Source organism: Porites lutea, chromosome 1 (assembly GCF_958299795.1).
Source record: "Porites lutea chromosome 1, jaPorLute2.1, whole genome shotgun sequence".
NCBI lineage: Eukaryota > Metazoa > Cnidaria > Anthozoa > Scleractinia > Poritidae > Porites > Porites lutea.
The window spans coordinates 46,361,935-46,380,008 of record NC_133201.1 but is presented as its reverse complement, the minus strand read 5'-3'; the positions used below and the strand labels follow the sequence as shown (position 1 = coordinate 46,380,008).

General features: G+C 36.3%; 1 protein-coding gene across 2 annotated transcripts in view; it reads right to left on the bottom strand.

Annotated features, from left to right (window-relative positions):
* Window positions 1–18,074, bottom strand: part of LOC140952824 (NADPH oxidase 1-like) — a 29,248-nt gene that overhangs the window by 10,506 nt on the left and 668 nt on the right. For both annotated transcript variants that reach the window (XM_073402278.1, XM_073402287.1), the window contains exons 3-15: window positions 13,467–13,562; window positions 13,221–13,331; window positions 11,181–11,268; window positions 10,518–10,651; window positions 8,397–8,424; window positions 7,743–7,815; window positions 7,270–7,350; window positions 4,866–5,007; window positions 3,962–4,054; window positions 2,960–3,031; window positions 2,344–2,406; window positions 1,174–1,228; window positions 892–955 (exon numbers count right to left, since the gene is read on the bottom strand). In XM_073402278.1, the coding sequence (XP_073258379.1) occupies window positions 892–955; window positions 1,174–1,228; window positions 2,344–2,406; window positions 2,960–3,031; window positions 3,962–4,054; window positions 4,866–5,007; window positions 7,270–7,350; window positions 7,743–7,815; window positions 8,397–8,424; window positions 10,518–10,651; window positions 11,181–11,268; window positions 13,221–13,331; window positions 13,467–13,562 (1,100 nt within the window). The remainder of the gene's footprint in view (window positions 1–891; window positions 956–1,173; window positions 1,229–2,343; window positions 2,407–2,959; window positions 3,032–3,961; window positions 4,055–4,865; window positions 5,008–7,269; window positions 7,351–7,742; window positions 7,816–8,396; window positions 8,425–10,517; window positions 10,652–11,180; window positions 11,269–13,220; window positions 13,332–13,466; window positions 13,563–18,074) is intronic.

Here is an 18,074-nt window from a genome sequence, read left to right as displayed (position 1 = left end):
ATTTGCACTTACGACAGACATGTACTACGTTTTCGATAACATACTCTTATTTATTAGTCAGCAAGAGCTAGGGTAGATCCTCGCTGTAACACAGTCTACCACTCTTTCCTTTGACTATCTTGGTGCAGGTTGACTTTGCCGTGCACAGGCTAACCATCTCAGTCTAAACTAGGAGGGCCCCAAAGAAGAAACCTTTAGCAGGTTAAAGGAGCAGAATGGAAATTCTGAGAAATGCGTTGTGGACTGCACAGACCTTGCCACTTCATTCAGCTCCATCTGCACACACCAGCTGTCTTGACATGGTCTTACTGCTGGATTCAGATGGGATTTCAGAAAGAAAGACCGACCCATTTTCACCTCTTCCTTACGTAAATCCAATGACCACGTAGTACTTATCACTTAAGTACCATTTTCACATCTTCTCCTGCCCCTGGTTACCACAAAAACAACCCCCGGACAAAACACAGCCAATAAAATGCAAAGGATATACAGCCCGTCGGATTTTTTTTTTTTCACATTTTGTTATCTTTTTTTGAACATTGGCAAAAACTACCATTTTGAACCAACGTCTAATAAATTTATTCAGTCTCAATTTTTAAACCAATATCAAAAGATTGTGCACCATCAGGGGAGTCGGCTAAATAAACTGCAGCACTGTTGTCCTTATCAGTTTTGATATTTTCCAGGCTTTCATAACCGGTCTCCCATATACACTAACTACAGATAAATGATATGGTTGGTCTTTGTAAACCGGACGCATCAGTGAAAGCAAACCGGGGTTAATACTTCATCTATCAACAAAAAATGTTGTTGTAATACTCCCGGAACAAAACGACTGCAGAATTCCCACGAAATAAAATTAACAGTGTAAAAAGTAAAAATATTATTTACCTTGGACAATCATCTATATTTTTTATTCCATCCCCACCAACATCAAATTCTTTGTGCAGAGTGTCTATAATAATAATGATATGAAAAAGTGAGGTCAAACTCGTGAGGTTTTCAGGCAAGCACGTTCCTCTCTTCCCTCCCCCCTACCTTTATTTATTTATTTTTTGCTCTTGTTTCAACTTTCGCACATTAACTCAAGCAGAAACACTTGCAGCACAGGCCAGGTAGTACTTTACAAGAGCTCCTTGTCTCTTGTTTAGATAACAAATCAACTTTACTTACTCGTCCAGTCTCCTGCATCTCTTATATGAATGCTAAAGTAGGATTCTTCTGGTGCCTGGAATTAAAAAAAAATATTATCAATAATATTAATGATAATAATAATAATAATAATAATAATAATAATAATAATAATAATAATAATAATAATAATAATAATAATAATAATAATAATAATAATAATAATAATATTCCTAGAACTAGAAATACTACCTAGAACTAGAAATGCAGAGAATGTGGCATATGAAAACCGTAGTGATCCCTGTGGTTGTTGGTGCGCTTGGTACAGTGAAGAAGGGTATGGTAGAAAACATCAAGAAAGTATCAGAGAGAGCTACTATAACAGAGATTCAAAAGATCTGCATGCTCGGATCTACACGAATCCTCAGAAAGGTGCTCAGTGTATGAACAGAATGATTGACTTGAGTGACTGACACTCTAGGTGCATGGTTTGCGCCCGGCTGATGCACAAAAAGAACACCAGCAAAGACTGTGATAATAGAGATAATAATAATAATAATAATAATAATAATAATAATAATAATAATAATAATAATAATGATGATGATGATGATGATGATGACGACGACAATAAAGATAATGAAAATGATACTAGACATTTGGTAATGGAATATAACATTATATTGTATCACTGAAAAGCCCCCCCAGGGGCTTTCTATTACAATAGTTCCCATTGTCCCAAAGATGTCAAACTTTGCATATTGCCTACCTCTATAAACTAGTAACAACCAAAAGTTACGGAGTGCAGGTGACAACGATGGAAGGTCAAAACACTTTTGCTCAAACGCTGTGCTTTGCGTTAGTTTCACATGACAGATGGTCAAAACATGAGTGATTAAATCACAAGTGATAGAGGGTCTGAATGCGTGTGATCATATTGCGTGATGCATTCCATTCATTCTTAGTTGAAGTCCAAATGAGGCTATAGCTACATACGTGAGGTGCGAGCGCACTAGCAACTTGGAGATTAGGATTGTGGGCTCCTCTTGTCACCCACAATAATAGTCAGACACCCACTTATTTTAATAACTTCTCTTAAATAGCAATGAAAGTTAATGCAAGAATACAACTAAGGAAAACGTGTGAGATGACAAATTGGGACTCACAAACAAGTGTAAACAATAAATGTAACAGTTTTTTGTTTGTACTTACAGATGTTAGAGTAAAGGGATGCCACTCCAAATGTGAGATCTTAGGGCACTTGAGGAAAATGTACTGAAAATAATCATAGAAATGAAATTAAACATGAATAATAGTTCTATATTTGATTTCTTTCCACTCCTATTCAGTTTGGATTGTTTGATGCATGAAATGAAAAAAAAAAACTTTTATCGATGCAGGGGATGCACAATTTTATTGTGTGACAATGTCTGAGTCATGTTGCAAAAACCTTAGAATGCTTTACCCTTGCATACACCCTTATTATCAGTGTTGACTCTACATATACATGTACTCCTTCCCTGCTAACAAAATAATTCAATCTTATTTATCTAAGATTTTTGCACTAAAAATCTGCGACCATCAGAGTTATCAGCTGGGAGGTGTTAGTTTATCCCAGCTACCCCTCAAGGTGAGTCCTCATCAAATTAACCCCTTTCAATCACTTTCCTAGCTACCCTGAGAAAAATAATTTCTTTCCCAATGTTAATGACTAGCCAAAATAAACAAAATGGGCTAAACTGCAACTAGTGACACAGTCCCTATAAAAATGAATTTTTTGATGGAAATGTTTTCCTGGCTAGACCCCTGTGTTTGATTTGTTACTCACCTGTCCAGCCTCGCATGTGAAGCCCTCTTTCTTCATTTGAATCTCAAGCACTCTTGACGGATGTTTGATGACCTTTTACAGAGTATGTAAATAAAGATAGTAAATTAAACCAACAAGCTACAGGCCTTTAAATGTAACAATATAAGATAAAGGGAGATTGGAGATTGCTGTCAACTGATTATTAAAGTAGGACAATTTAAGCCTGAAGCCAAAACTATTGAGCAGATGCAGATTAAGAGTGCATAAAAACTAGAATGTTTTCAATGTAACATTTTACAAGTACATATTTAAGGGTATTTATAGGCAATTTTCATATTTGGCCATTTTATTTCTCTGCATACAGCAACTTTTCACTACCAACCATCTATGAGCTCACAGTTTAGCTGACAGCAAGTACATCAGCCGATCAAAAGGCATGCAGGTAATACTAAATTCTTTAACACCATGGCTGACTAGGTTACACAATTCAACTCACTCTCAGACGCACACATTTGTGACCGGCACTAAATGTCCATTAAAGAGTGATTTCTGTCTTATAGAGAGTAAAACAATGGGAGTAAAGAAAGGCAGAGACCAACTTAAGGTGTGTGTTTTAGTGGGGTGCTCGTCTTTTAGAAGTGTCTGTTGAGAGAGAGTCAACTGTACAATTCACACATACAACCTGCTGATACAGTGGAACCTTGATATAACGAACAGCCAAGGGACTAGAAAAATTTGTTTGCTATTACAAGGTTTAATTATATCGAAGTTCTTTCTCATAATTACTGGAGTAGAGAAAATCATTCCTTATTTAACCAAGGACTTCATTACATAGAGGTTTGTTATATCAAGGTTCCACTGAACCAAAAAGTATCATCATGTCTGGCATCAATCAAGTGCTGTTTGTGTTGTCATAAAAATAAACCAAACAAAAATGTCAAAAATAAAAAAATGCAACACCAGAAATTATTATCTACAGCAAATATTTAAGTTAATTTACACACTGCTAAATATTTACTGCACCTTTATAATCTTCACTGGCTGAAAAGACCTGTACACTCTTAGGAGGCGCTCAAAACAATACAGGATCATTGGAACAATGACAAACTTCCATGTCTAAAAGTAAAAAATGTCAGCCAATAGTCACTATAATTAAATTTGAGGTACAGTGAGTGTGCAGGTAGCAATTAATCAAAACCTATTTGGACTTCAAAAGGGGCCTTTGCTGCCTGTAACCTCTCGTTAGGCGACTGATGAAAATCTCCGCCCCCATTGGTGTTGCAATGTTATGTGCTGTAGGTAATGTGTAGGCGCAGGGCAAAAACAAAGGAACTACCAGAAGCATATAGAGAATACTTCATGGAAAGTGCTGGTGTACGGTATTTACACACGAGTTGTTGACGTATCAGAAATCGAAAAAGTGAGCGCACAAACAACGAGTGCCATTTCCGAAATGTTTTTTCACTTTTTTAGCGAGAAAAACCCTTTGAGTAAAACTTTTCTCGTTGAATGTGTGTGAAGCGGTGCTGCAAGCTGCAATAAAAGGCGGGAATTTTGGCGCGAAACTCACATGTGAAAAAACATCGTTCGTGATTCTGATCGGACATATCATGTTTTTCACGTGTGAAACCCATCGTTTGCTCCCCTGATTGGCTAGAACTAATTTGCGTACGAAAATTTATGACATAGCTTTTTGGTGAGTATTTCTCAGTATGTATATAATAAATAAGGTGGAGTTAGGTGTTGGCCAAGGGGACCATGGCCACCCCTTTTTCTGTGTGATGTGTAAGAATTCCTAGTAAGATAAAATAGTATCTATATACAAGTAGCTGGCAACTGGTGCGTAACTGTCCCAGCCACCCCCTTCTGAATATTCTGATTCGACCCTGTTAAGGTCCTAACAGTTACATTACCCATTTCTACCCACCATGGCACCAGGTGCTTTAAACACAGGCTTTTCGGAATAACAAGTACTATTTGAGTCTTTATTCCAGAGTTCCACATCCTTCAAGCACTCCTCTGGCTTATGTATCTTCATGCTTTCCTCTGTCTGATAACGAAGTAGATCCCTAAAAGCACAAGACATCACAAACAATCAATGAATTAACTGTTAGAGGAAAATTAAGGAAAAATTAAAATCAGCAAACACCACAATAAGCAAGGAGCTGTCTGAGCAATCATTTCTTTGATTTATATAAAAAGCACATTTGTTACAAGATTTGAGTGTCAAGGATCAGGACTGTTTTTTATGAAAGTCCATAGATGTTAAGAGAGTGTTTAAAAAGCATATGGTAGATAAATAAGCAGGGTTGCCATCTACAAAATTAGTAAACCTAGGAATAAAGCAAGCACCAATTCAAAGGGGCGATTGGATGAAGAACTGCATCGTTCATGAAATGCGCATGGATTGCCAGGTAAGTTCTGATCTTCCTTTTCCTGTACACATATAACATATTACAGGCCTGTAGCCAGGGTTTTTTATGGAGAGGTGCGATGCAACAAGGAGACAGACCAAATGAGGCCGAAGGGGCAAGTCTCTAGGTGGGGGAGCTTATGTTGTCTAAGACTGAATTGCACAGGAGGTTGTCTATCCACCTTTTTACTGATATGGCAGCCATATTGAATAAGTTAGATTTAAAGAGTTATGGGATGCCCAGGGGCATGAGCACATTCTGTTTACTATTTACAAGTACCTTTCGGGGCAATTTTTCTTAAAGTTTCCTTAGAATAGGATTGTAATGGGAAAAAAGATTGTTGTGCTGTGTTAGGATTTAATAATGATCCCCTTTTTCCCGAGAAATTTAAAGTGAAAGCCATATTTCTAATACTAAGCAAGTACAAAGGATTGTGCTCATGCTCCCCGGGCATCCCATAATACTCCTTAAATCAAAGTAATTCGATATGGCCACCATATTGGTAAAAAGGTCTATTGGGGGGGGGGGGGCTCACTTTGAACACGTCAGAGTGAGACAACTAGTGTAGGGGGTGCGGGGGCATGCTCCCCTGGAAAATTTTTTAATTTGAGCCCTCTGAAATGGCTGGAAATGCATTTAAAACTAACATGTTGTGGTGAAACATACATACTTTCAGCAACAAAAAACGTTGCCTTAAAAACTTTTCCCCACAAAGCGCATGATACCACAACAACAGTTACTATTCTCCGAACCTTCGACCTTATTGGATAATGGAAGTTTATAAAGCTCCATGTTAAAATAAAGCAGCTAATGCAAGAACGAAAGAAAAGAAGAATAGTAGCTTCACTTTCATTGCTGCAAATTTACGGTAGAATAAAATAATGGTACTTTCCCAGCCACTGAACACAAGCTCTCGACAGCAGGATTTGTGCTGTGAAACGTCTTATATATCAACCCTGCTAATGAGTTCGGATTGAAACGAACCAATCATGAATTAAGCCGTTTTTCCGTGAGGTTCTCTTACAAACAAAAATCTATATCTTGTCCTTCAATTCGGGGCCAGGATACTGATAATAAAAGTTAATTAACAACCTTTGTCCACCAGGAAAAATCAGTTTTTTGGTGAGACACTAAACAGAAAAGTAACTTCGATTTTTTTAGTATTACTTGCTTTTTACTGTTAAAAAGTGGAGGGGCTAAAGACCCCCTTCCAGTCCCTCCCCCTGCAAGGTCCCTGCAGCAAGCGTCAAGCTTACAGTAACAAGAGTTGTGTAGCATGAATAGGAGTTTGTAACACAAAGAGCTGGGTCCAGCATGTCAATGCTGATGGGGAATCTCATACTCGCCGACTGTTAAAATAGCAATTCAGATTCAACACTTATTGCAGAAAACTATGGCAAACAAACCCTTAAGGGAATTTTATTGAGCAATGAAAAAATGTCTTGTGGGCACATTAAGTCCCCTCTTCATACTTTACAAAGGCTAAAAGACATGTTTTGTGGAAAGGATGAGTCAGCAGGCTTGTGACCTCTTTTACAGCATTTCAATTTCACTACATAATCAGTAAATTAGAATAGAACAATATTTCTATGTCACTTTGTTTTTGATTGCTGGTCAATAAAAAAAGTGGACCTCTGCTGACTGTTGGGTTTTGTTTGGAACAACTTAGCTCCTTCTAGATATAATTCTTTAGAACGACTTCAAACGAGGACTGCAAGAATTGTTCTGAAGGATAGCAATCTTAGTCACCACCAACTGTGAGGCAAGTGCTGGGAGGCAAGTGCTCTCACCACTGCGCCATCCTTAGCCCCCCCCCCCCCTCCCCCCCCCCAACTCTACTAATTCTTAAAGGAAATGTATGGAGATCAGTTGTATGTAGATATTGGTGCTTGGGCATTGAAGAGTTAAGTTACTTACCCAGTACCATGTACCACAAGGCCAGCAAAGAACACAACAAACAAATGATGGGTGAACCAAAATGTCTCAAAGTATGACCTCCTGCAGACAAAACAAAATATTTCCATTTTTTGAACCCAAAAAGACTTTCATTTCATTAATAATTACATGAAAATTAAAACCAATATTGTAAGCAGACCAACCTTTTCTAATCTTATACATGCAATCAATACTTAAGACAAAGCTCAAGATTTAAGGGGGCGAGAACTTTGACTTCTTTTTAAAGTTGCAGGTAATTACTGTTAATTTATCACTTTGCCCGTGCAATTCAAATTTGGCCCCTGCAGGCAAGTATAAGTCTTTCCTGCCAGATGACTGATAAATAAATGAACATATGATGGAAGTTTTCAAGCTCTAAGAGGTTACTTTAAAGAAGCTGATTTAGAAATGAGCTTGTTTAGTACTAAAATGGTCAACATATTGTACAACTGTACCTTACAAGGTCTGTTGAGGATGACAACATGAGAATTAAGCACAGTGTTATGACGACGCCTGTAATGCCCGCCGCTAACAAGTAAGGAATAATCAAGTATTACATGGAGTCTGGAGAAGGAATGCCTCCTCTTCACACCAGAGTGCAGTAGAAAAAAAATTAACAACAGGTGTACTGAGGTTTCTTCATTTTACATGACTGTATTTACATCTAATCAACCTGATCTGGACTAAATTGGCCTATAAGTCTCAGACAAAAATAGCTGGAATGCCTCCACCCAACACTGTTTTTCAGTTCTGGCCTGTCTCCTCATCCTTCCAATGTTGTTTATCATAGTTAACTCACCAAATCTTGCACACCAACATTGGGAGGGCAAGAAGACAGCAAATTTAAGTGTCCCAACAATTTTGACTGAGACTGTAGATTGAAACAAATTTACCTACAATAGGTTGAAGTAAATAATGGACAGCCTATATTAAGTTGAAAACAGATAATGACCTAAAAAACACCTACAACATATATTCTCACTAGCATGAAAATCATACATTTTGTATTATTATGACAATTATTGTTATTACTCAAATGTTGACAGTACATTTTACGCAAAACATCAACAGAGGATAAAAATTTCTGGACAATGCTTTAATTATCTCACCTGTCTTAAAAAGGCCTGAAACGGGATCCTGCACGAGAAACAGAAATAAATAAATTAAACTAAGAATACCAATTACAGAAAAGTATCAGTTGACAAGAAAAATGTTTTTCTTATAACAGCATAGTTTACATATGTTGGGAAAATTTCAGACCTTATTCACAATGATAGCCATCTGCTCTAGAAATGATGCAATAAAAGTCACGTCACGTGGTTTTTCAGGGCACAAACAGATGATAAAAGCTGCCAATAAGAGCAATCACGGTTGAGTTTGTTTATTCCCTCATTTCCTAAATTACAAGATTTAGTCATTCAAACTGATGTACAGATCAGGTTTTGTCAAGTTTTATGTCATTTTTGCTTGTTGTGGAGATAAATACAGTTAATATTGAGTTCAATAAAGTCCAAATGATTTTTTCCATCCATAATTTGCTGTTTTCATCTTTGAGATTAAATTTAAAGCTTTCCTTTTTTGCTGTTAAGTAAAACAAACGTGAACGCTATTTCTTGTATTGGCACATTTTATCATTTGTTTCCACCCTGAGAAACCATGTGACATGGCTTTTATCCCATCAGTCGATAAGCGTGTGCAAAGATGGAGGGTATCTGAATAACGTCTATTAGGACAAAGTAAAAACAATCACCTATTGATTGTTGAAAGAACTAATAGTGGAGCTCTCGCTTGCAAAGCGTGCAGCGGATCACCATGGGTAAGAAAATGAAGTAATCTACCCATCCAAGAAAATTTAGTAATCATGTGACCGTACGCCCACCTAGCCGGCCGTCTGTCTCCAACACAGGCATATCAATGTAAAATAATTCAATCAACAGGTTAATGGCAACCCAAATGCAACTCGAGGTTTTTCTGGTGGGAAATCACATAGCCACCAGCGACTTGTAAAGCAGAAAAAGATAAAGAGTCAATAAAGACAAAAACGGAAAGTGGAAATTGTTTCTGTATCTGTGTTGTTCAAAGTATTAAGCTTAGACTAATTGCCATGTCCACAAATTTGTAATATAAAGCAAGAGAAAGACAGAGAAAAATAGAAAGTAAGCTGCAGGCCAGTGAAGGTCAACGAGAAAAAGGGCGACAGAGATCTAGAGAAAGAGATAAGAAACAAAGGAGACATTTTTTGTTGGAAGAACAACATGAAAATCTTGTAGCAACGGTGACAAAACGAGAAATGCTAGCGGCCACCAAAATGCAAGGTGAAAATGAGCAGCAGTGAAAAAAAAAGTGAACAAGAACACGTATGACATTTCCTCCATAAAAAGTGGAACTAAGAAGTTTCTGGAAGTTTTACATTGTAGTCATGCAAAACAACGACAAAGATATGTACAAAAAAGTGTGCTGCACGTGCAAAGTTGCTGTTTCGCTAATTGGACCTAATGTTGTTTTTCACCGTTCTCTAGCATTGCCTTTGCCACTTAGCATAACACAATTTTATATTTTGTTTGAACAAACTATATAAATATTATCGAGAGCTTCGCTTTTAGCCCTGGCTAAATCTATATATTAAAATAGTTATATTAAATTTGAGTTTTCTAATGTACACAAGCTAAGGGTTGATCGGAAACGATCACAGAAATCTGGGATCCATCAGGAAAATGGAAATACATGTATTCCCAATAATTCTTTGAAATGTCCCAAGTCATCCTAGACGATGTGCGATATTTCCAGTCTTCATTAGTCAAGGGGCTAGGTTACAAGGATATTGCTGTTTTACGTCAGTTGTAAGTGCATGTTGAAGTCATAAATTAGTGCCTTTACCAATACACTAAATAATGCTCCAGTAGAATTGTACAGAAGATATATTTGTATCAAACAAATTTCATCTGGGAACACTCGCCATAACAAGGTTTTTTGGTGATTTTTGCAGCTGGCATAGCATTAAAACTTGAAAAATTTCAATCCACGCCTTAATCCTTGCCATCCATAGCAAAAGACAATGGGAAACAGTTTTAACCCCTAAATATAGCCTTTACTAACAAAACTATTATTTCTAGAATTTAATTAATGTCATGCCAAGACACATTTTAGCTTTATAATAAACTGAATAGCAAAAAATATGACATAGCATGTTTGACTTAATTTATAGCTCCCTACTAAACTAAACAACTCACAACTCCAGATGCTCTTATTGGGTTCAGCCATGGATCGTCCAACTGACTCAGGCGTTGCTCAATCTTTGACACATCTCCAGAATGACTCTGTGTTAGGTTTGTCAAGTTGAAACAGTGTCCACATATATGAACCACTAGGGAAAGTATTGAAAAACATCATCTTAATTTTTTTTCTTTATTTCTGTTGTACATGTTTCATGTTAAAATGGTTTCACACTAGTTTGTTCTAAATCTCCTTTGCCTTCAAATCCTAATTTTTTATTCATAACCCTGACAGGGCTCGGAAAAAAATGTCCCGTCAAGTACATGTAGTCCAGGACAAGTATATATTCTTGCTGGGCAAGAACCTTCCATCTGATTATCAAATCCTAGTCAAGCATGAATTTGAGAAAACGTTTACATGTGGCTAAATTATAACATAGTTGGCCTACAAAGTAAAAGAAGTATGTAGCCAGATTGCCAGCTTTGCAATTATGCCAAAGAAAGAAATTGTCTAAGTATTAACACAGTAGTAACATTCTTGTCCAACAACCTTACAAAATCGCAACACCAACCACATCACAAATTTTGGGGGTTGTGTTGGAAGCCCTAGGGATTTTATTGTTTAGGTAACCTCAGACAATCCAAACCCTCCCCCCATCCCCCCAGCCTCTACTCACTCACCAGTGAAGAAACAAATTGTGTAAGCACAGATCTTATGGAAGGTTATGTTCTTATCCAACAACCTTCCAACATCACTACACCAGCCACACTAATTAAAAATAAAGAGACAAAAATGACATCATTAATAATCACCAAATGTGCAAGTCAAATGTCAACTAAAAATTTAAAGTGATTACTTCACAAACAGCATAAGGGCAACAGATGATATTGCCAATACCAGAGGCCACACATTAAAAATATCAAGTTGAATTAATATAGTTACAGGTAAAAATTAAATTCAGGTTATAAAAAAACTTTAAACCAACATTAGGTTGACTCTCAGTTAGTTTGTCTTTTTGCCCTAAACCTATGGCTAGCTGGGTCAAAAAATTTTCACCTGAATTTAATTTTAACCCACAATAGCCATATATTTCTGTTGGAGGTTAGCATCTGTTGTCAGTTTTAATAATAAAAATTATTCAAAAAAGAATTAGGAAACAAAGAATTACATGATTAAGAAAAGAAGATTAATTCTGTTTCACAGAGTTCTCCTTATCAGGCAGTAAACAGTAAAATTTACCACATGAAGCAGCAATTCTTACCGCCTGCAACCGCTTAAAGTGTTACTAAAATGAAATAAGCAGGGCTTCTGATATTTCGCGGAAAAAGAGCAAAATTTCGCGGGATTTTCAGGGGCAAATTCGCAGGGAAATCGGCCAATTTAACAGGAAATTTCAGGGGAAACTTTGCCAAGAAACAATCAGTAAAAAACAGCCGATTTTGCTGGATTTTTTTGGCAAATTTCGCTAAAATCGATCAATTTTGCGTTGATATGACAAGCGTTGTTTAAATTTTTTTTTAACAGGGATAATCATTTGCTCTTTCAACAATGGTTCGCTCGAGAAATGAGTGAATGCTACTATTAACATTATGGTTAGTGCCCAGTTTTTCGCAGTATTTAGCTTTTTTTGGGGAATTTCGCGGGATTTCGCAGAAATACCTGAATTTCACGGGTTCACGACCTTGCGAAATATCAGAAGCCCTGAATAAGTTGTTTCAAAAGATATGCAAGTTGTGCTCCAAGCCGATCTTCACAAGAAAAGGAGAAAATACAGAAAGAAAAAGGTATACGCAGCTATATTCTCTCTGATTACTTTATTTAAATGCTAACTGGTACCTTTCGAGGCACTGCAGGCTAACAATAATTTTTTTGTGGGCTTTCATCCCAATTATTCTAGATTTTCTCGACCAGCAGGAAAGTTCACGACTTCCGCGAGTTGCTACTAAATTGACCCAAGTGGCAAAGGCAGCCTTCATTTAAAAAAGTCTTTGTTTTGAGGTGTTTAAATTACTTTTCAGTCAATTGTTGGACAGGATGCTCAAAAATAAAAGCCTTCATGAACGTAAAAACCCCCCCACCAGGAAAGTGCGCCTCTATTGCCGGTTAAGAATGGTCACTCGCCTGCTGAGCTAAAATTTAGAGAGAACACTGGGTTTAAGTAATAATTTCACTTTGTCATATCAGCTTGAAAAGCAGCTTTTGATCCTCATGAATTTATCAGGAATTTGGGCAATTTTGGCTGTTTACAGTACCTCCAGATCTGGAAATTGAAATCCCACTATAAAAATACACTTTTCCATCTAGATTGAAAAATCCACCTACATCGTACCGGGGTAGTTCCGGGCTATCAGACACGACTTTCTTTGTACACTGAACCTGAGAACAGTTTTACTTAAAATTTATCCATTTTCATAAATGGCTGTTTTCACAATTCTAGACACTGATTATCTGACACAGATAATCCATCTTCAGAATCCGTCAAGTTGACACAAAATCAGACAAATACAGTCAGATGGATTATTCGTCCAAAATTAAAACTGTTCTGCTTTCACATTAAGACAAATTATCCATCTGATGCAAATTATTTAACAGATAACGCATCTGAGACAGACAATCCGTTTTTAGTGAGAAAAAAGCCAATCCAAGAAGAGATGCCCAACCATACATATAAACTCACAATCACTTAAGAAAGCATGCCTGTACATGTACTTCAGTCTTACCTTAAGATTACTCCTGATAAGAGAAATAATGTTACGACACATCGACAGCAGGATCAACGTACAGTTGAAATTCAACACCATTGCAGCACCACGAGCAAAAGGTAGCCCACCCTAAAAACAGCAACACAGCCAGTTAAAACCAACAATAGATTACAAGAAATAGCCATCCTGACACCCTCTCTATCTGACAAATATCATCATTTTTAATATAATTCATTTATTCTACATGAATACAGTCTTCCATACCTTGATAATCTGTCTCAAATAAGTGTACTTCTTTGTATGTCCGTAATTCATGTACGTTGAGACAAACAGTGCTGCATTTATACCCATCCACATCAACTGTAATAATAAAATCATTGAATACACAAATCACAAATCTCACATATTTTTATAGCTAATGCATTTCCCTGCTGGAAAAGAGGAAGGCCTCCGCTACCAGAGAATTTTAGCATACATAATAACAGAAATGACTAACTTTCTTTTCAACTCAAACTGACATGTGTTTTAAAAGTATCGAGGATTATGAAACAGTCTTGTTGATGGACCTTGTGATTGAGTTGCAAAATAGGTTTATTTCTGGTTACATTTGTTATACTACTACACGAGAAATTTCTGCAATTTAATTGGCTTAGAGCAGTGGTATTTCAGCTTAATTTGAAATACCTACATGTGAAAATTACAAACCTTTTGTGGGTAGTAGTATAAACAAATAATAGCATGATTTGTACGTGATATTTGGCATAAATACCACTTGTGATATTTCAAAATTGTCTCAAATTTCACTCGCCTTGCGGCTCGTGAAATTAGGTACAACTATTTTGAAATATCACTCGTGGTATTTATGCCAAATATCACTACAAATCATGCTATTACCTATACTAATCTTGTTTGTAAGGACCAAAGCTGTGCTTTAAGGAAAATTGAAGGGCTTGGATGCTCTGAAACTGTGAAATCTAGGGTGCCCAGCAGATGATTTGCATGAAAAAAACTAAGATTTTCTAGTCACTCAGGAGCAAAAATTAGGAGCCAGGGGCAACAGCGGGCACTACTAGAGTACATGCAGCCCTCAGGACATTTTTGTTGTTGGTTCTTTCAGCAAAAAAGGAATCATCAAAAATGTCATGTCATCAAATCCAGGCCCTTTTTGTCATAGCCAATCGATTCAGAATTAAACCCTGAAGGAAAAAGTAAATACTGTGTCCTCTAGCCAAGAACAATCGACTATTGATAAAGTGGGCTGTGGAAAACTTAAGGCCGAGAAATCCTGTTTATGTGTAGAGAATCATGTTTTCACAAGCAAAGAGTATGAATGCAAGTGAAGGTAAAAAATTCTTGTGAACATGAAGCGACATGTTTCTCTAACTGATATTCGAAGCAATTTCTGGAACTCTACTGTAGATAAATTTGGTGTTTTGGCCAAATTTGTATTCAGGCAGACTTCATTGTATTTATTGAAGCTTAATTGATAAATTGCTCTAGTTATTAAGAGCTTTTCTGGAATGTGTGACAAGGTTTGTTCTCCCCAGGGGGTTATAAAACCTTTTATACACAGCAGAAGCAAAGGTTGAAGATGATTTGATACGCTTGCCAAGCGTGATGCACCACAGTTTAATATTGAACTCGACTGGAAATTCACTCATTTAACTTGTTCACTAACTCCATTGCTCTTGAGCTCTTAGCCTCATTGTGGACAGGTTTCAGATAAATAACACGCTGATTTACTCTCACGGACTTTTATACAATTGTACCTTGATACACACACTTTTTTTCACCTTCGAGTGTCATGTTGCATTGCATGCATAGACACGGTTAGTGGCAACTATCAAAAATCGAAAGAAATTGCAACTGATTCAAACTATTCAAAATGTCATGCTTTACTAGCGGCACTTCCCTTTCCATTGAAAACTACTAGTTTTGAAAGGTTCTGGGTACATTGAGGGTGCAGACCAAAACGGAAGTTCACTTCATGAGTTTATCAGATAAATTTTATTCACACCTGATGTTACATTATGAACTCAGTTAACTTTGCAAAGTAAAATGAAATAGTAAAATATAATTATAAGGCAGAAACAGATAGCTTGTAACTTCAGAGAATTGTGTGGTGGTCAGAGGAGCATAGGCTTAACCTTTTAAGACAACAGTCTGCTTCTTTTCAACTTAAATAATTTATCAATATTGAGATCCTTCACTCTTACTTAACCCAAATTAAGTGTCCAAAAGTAACCAACATTAATTTTTGCCAAACAATATTCAATCATACATATCAAGCAATAAGGTATTTAAATGATCACTGAAGTTCATAAATGATTTGATAAAGGAATAAATGGAAATTATCAGTCTGGAGAATCAGTATATGTGGATGTGGTATTGTAGGGGTTACAGAATCAACCACAGATGATAATGCACATATAAGAGAACCAAAGAAAATCACACTGCCTAACTTAGAGCTAAAGATATATTGCGCTTTCAGACATCTGTGAGAAATGACTTTCACAAAAATCTGTCAATATTATTACGTCTGTGAATATCCCTAAAAAAGGCACAAATACCTCTAGGCAAAAGGATTGTCATTGCATGAGCATCAAATGTAAGTCAATTTTGAACACGCTGACAAAAGTATTGGACAATGATCCTTTGAAAGGAATTCAATAAGCACCGACGACCAATCAAAAGGCATCGGCTACTTTGCTTGGAGAAGTCGGCTACTCTTTCCTCCGTAATTGAGGTTGGATATGAAGACTATTAAAAAACGATTCTGACAAAACTTTAATTAAAGCGGTCATAACACTAAAAAAAGATACTTTTTACCATCATTTTGACACATTACTGATCAGCATTAAAAAATTAAAAAATACTATTGTTGATAAAAACTCTTGCTATATCCTTCTTTTACTAAATCTCGTGCACAGAATGCTGAAAATTGCATTTTACGGCTTCCAAAGATTTCAAAATTTCCTGGGAGAGAATGCCGCTAGACTCCCCTGAGAAGAAAGGAGCCAACAGCCCTTTTTTGATACAGTCGGTTACCCTATTCAACCTTGCTGGCTACTTCAATTTTTACTGAAACCCCTGCATGTCACAAAAGTGTTTTCAGTAGCTCACAGAACAAAATTATGCGAATTAACAAAAATCAATTAATATTTAGCAGATAAAAAGAAACAACCAAACAGAGATATAGCTAAAAGCTAGGAACCTTTAAGTTTATGAAGATTTTAGAATTACTAGCTACTAGGGATCAGACATTAAAATAGGTTTATTGTATCCTAGAATGTGTGGATTCTAATAACGTCATATGACATGCTTTTCAAAAAATTTGTTGAAAACATGACCTCATGAGTTTGTAAATGTTGAAGTGGTATACCAGAGTGTTGTTTCCATGCAATTGATATTCCTTTTACTTTTTTAAAAAGGATTACGTAGTTTCTGCTAAGTAACTGCTTGACGTATTTAACTACTTATTATTTGCATTGTTCCAACGAGTGATTCACAGGAACCAATGAGGCATATCCACTTTTGTTCAACACAATACAGTGTCAACCAAATACTGCCAGTGGCATCAAATGAATAAAAATTTAATTAAATCAGTATTCTTTTGACTTTAGCAGACTGACTGCTGAATGTTAAAAGCCCAAAATTCATTAGCTCAAATCGAAAGATTTTTTCTCAAAGGTGTGAGCTGTCTTGGTCCAATATAAACTTTATTTCTTAATCTTAAGTTAAGTAGCCAGTACTTGAACAATATCTGTATTTCTCTGCCTTAAACAATTTGTGTACATTGAAAATGTTTCAAAAAGAATTATGTGTCACTGAAGGCATACACATTCAAAATTAAAAAACAATATGAAAGAAGTGGAAACAGAGCTTATGACTTGAGTTCTTAAAGGCTCTCATTTATGTGTGCAAAACAATATTTATCACAAGAAACATTCTAACTCTAACTCACGTCAAATGACATGCAACGATGCTATATCTCAGAATCTGCCCTCCAGCCAAAAATATTGGCTAACAGTTTAGTATGGCAAAATATAAATCAACCAGGTAACGACTTACGTTGTAGATGATCAGGAAGTAAAAGAAAAATGATTTTAAACAGTAAAAAAAACGTTAAAAGACCATGAGTTTTCACAAAATTAACTAAATGGTTGTTTTCATGGTCTCAAAATATGCATATCATTCATTGTCTAGATCTTACAAAAAAATTATGCCATTTGTTTTCAGACAAAAATTATAATTATGTGAGCATCAACAGTAATTAGCAGATTTGCTAACTTCTAAGCCTATGGTGATATTTTATTTACCAGTTGAAACAAATCAACAGGTTTCAATCAACAAATCAATTGTAAAAATGTTTTAAAGCAGTAGGATTACATTGTCCATAGCACCTTTATAGTAAAAGTTGGTCAACTATAACAAAGATTCAGGACGTTCTAGTAGTAATGAACGCGGCTATGGAGTACACGCTTTTTTAAAGCTTACTTTTACAAAAAGTAAAGAGGAAAAGTGAAGTATACAATGTGTATTTCTTATATTAGCTTAACGGGAATTGGAAGTGAATCACTTTCAATGACAATTATTATTTACGTCAGAAAACCGCATCGGGTGTAGTGATACACGTCACTCGAATGTTGTGATCAAGTTCTCAGAAAAGGGAAAATGAAAAGCAGGACGTCCGTAAAAGAAAAGCGACGTCCGTATAGCTCGAAACAGTTCAATTTGAGACTAAAATTTCGCAAAAGTTGCGGATCTGGGGGCTGTTTCTCGAAAGTCCCGGTAACTTTTCGGGCCCGGATTGTTGTGTTTGCGTTCAACTGAGTTCAAGATCGAAGTTTCAATAATTTAGAAAATAATACA